General features: G+C 31.0%; 1 protein-coding gene across 2 annotated transcripts in view; it reads left to right on the top strand.

The window, feature by feature from the left end:
- Positions 1–834, top strand: part of LOC119593472 (cyclin-dependent kinase 1-like) — a 6,976-nt gene extending 6,142 nt beyond the window's left edge. For both annotated transcript variants that reach the window (XM_037942403.1, XM_037942404.1), the window contains exon 7: positions 207–834. In XM_037942403.1, coding sequence (XP_037798331.1) covers positions 207–311 — 105 coding nt within the window. In that variant the 3' untranslated portion in view covers positions 312–834. The remainder of the gene's footprint in view (positions 1–206) is intronic.
- The last annotated feature ends 920 nt before the right edge of the window (positions 835–1,754 follow it).

Here is a 1,754-nt window from a genome sequence, read left to right as displayed (position 1 = left end):
TTTGTTAGTGTATAAAATTGTTAACAAGACTGATAGTAACAAAATTACACATTTTCTTTATAAATATTCAAATAGGTGAGACCAGGTAGGTTTAGTACTTGGTACTCTTTGTTAACTACCCTTATGGAGAAAATCATAGTGGACAGTGGTATTTATACATGCCCTGTTACTCAATGCTGATATATTGTAACTTACTATTATTTCAGAAAACACTGATCTACGATCCGACTCGAAGGATTTCTGCCAAGGAGGCCCTGAAGCACCCCTACTTTGATGATCTCGACAAGTCCACTCTTCCAGCCAAGAATTAAACCTTAATTTAGAGGACATTTATCTTTTCTCCACTTTCCTTTTTTTAATACTATCATCATCATTGTCATATTTTTATATTCTATTGGATGTGTAACTTCTGAACAAAAGTTTCTAAGGGGCAGGACTTTTTTACCATTCGGGCCATATTTACAACTATGTTCATGTCTGTCAGATGTGTACTACCAAATTATGGTAGTCACCATCACTACTTGTGAATGTCTGATTGAACAGATATATATTTGCATGGTTTATGACCACTGTTATTGCTCCTTTTACTTTGTGTTAGCATTCCACCAAGGTGGAAGAAACATATGCAGGACTGTGTGCTTTAAGTGCACGCTTTCAGTCTGATAAACAATTCTTCTGTTTTCTCTATTCAAGCTCTTCTTTGTAGCTCTGTCCTTTTGTATTATAGTTTTAGGTCTGCACACTATATATAATTATACAGAACAATACATAACAGTATAAAAGGTGAAGTGTCTTTCAATTATAATTGTTGGGCAATAAAAGTTATTCAAATATTTTAAGCATATATTTCCAACATCATTTCCTATACAACATTTCTCTATGGTTTATTGGGTTCACAAAAATAATTATATACAAGTTCAATCTTATTTACAACAAATGTAACACATCCTACCTTTCATAAACTCAGGATGTTGCATAAAGATGTCAACTCTGAAACTTAGTGTATTTGTACTTTGACATATTTAAAAATCTGATGAAGTAGCAAATGCCCATCACTACAAAGTTTGCTATAATAATAATAAAGAAATCATGTGAGGCAAAAAAAAAATCTGCTCTAGACTGAACTGATTAAATTTGAATGTTTATATAACATAATAGGTTTAAAACATTTTTCAGTGGGAAGTAGATTTAAAATGTTACTTAATGGGAAATAAGAATTTCAAGACTTGTACAACATAAGGACATTTAAAATGCTCAATGGAAAGCAGGCAGAAAATTATTTTATCTTTAATCATTAGTTAACTGTGTCTGTCAAAAAATATATATATTCCATAATACATATACAATGATAAAAACCATGATTAGCATACCCAATTACAGACACATTTCAAAAGGTATACTGCAAGCCAAGTATATTAGTTTTAAGTGACCAAGGGGAATCTAAACTTAAAATATGCACCTTAAAAAATGGGGAGAGAAGTAGATGAACAAACCACTAGGGTAACATTTATTACTGAAAGGAGCTTGACTTTCCACTCGTGGAATAAATATCTAAAATCCCCAAAGTTGATTTAGAAAATAATAATTTTCTAGATATGATAATTGTGTTATGTCCTATAATATCACAGTTATTCAGGTTATGTAAGTCTAGTCTATTGCATTTTGGTCATTAAAATTATTCTACACATTAAGTATTGAAATATATTTTACTGTGGTAGATGCTTAAAGAAAGAGTGTATATGTCTGTATGTATG

Source organism: Penaeus monodon, chromosome 32 (assembly GCF_015228065.2).
Source record: "Penaeus monodon isolate SGIC_2016 chromosome 32, NSTDA_Pmon_1, whole genome shotgun sequence".
Lineage (NCBI taxonomy): Eukaryota > Metazoa > Arthropoda > Malacostraca > Decapoda > Penaeidae > Penaeus > Penaeus monodon.
This window is presented reverse-complemented; position numbering and strand designations above follow the sequence as displayed.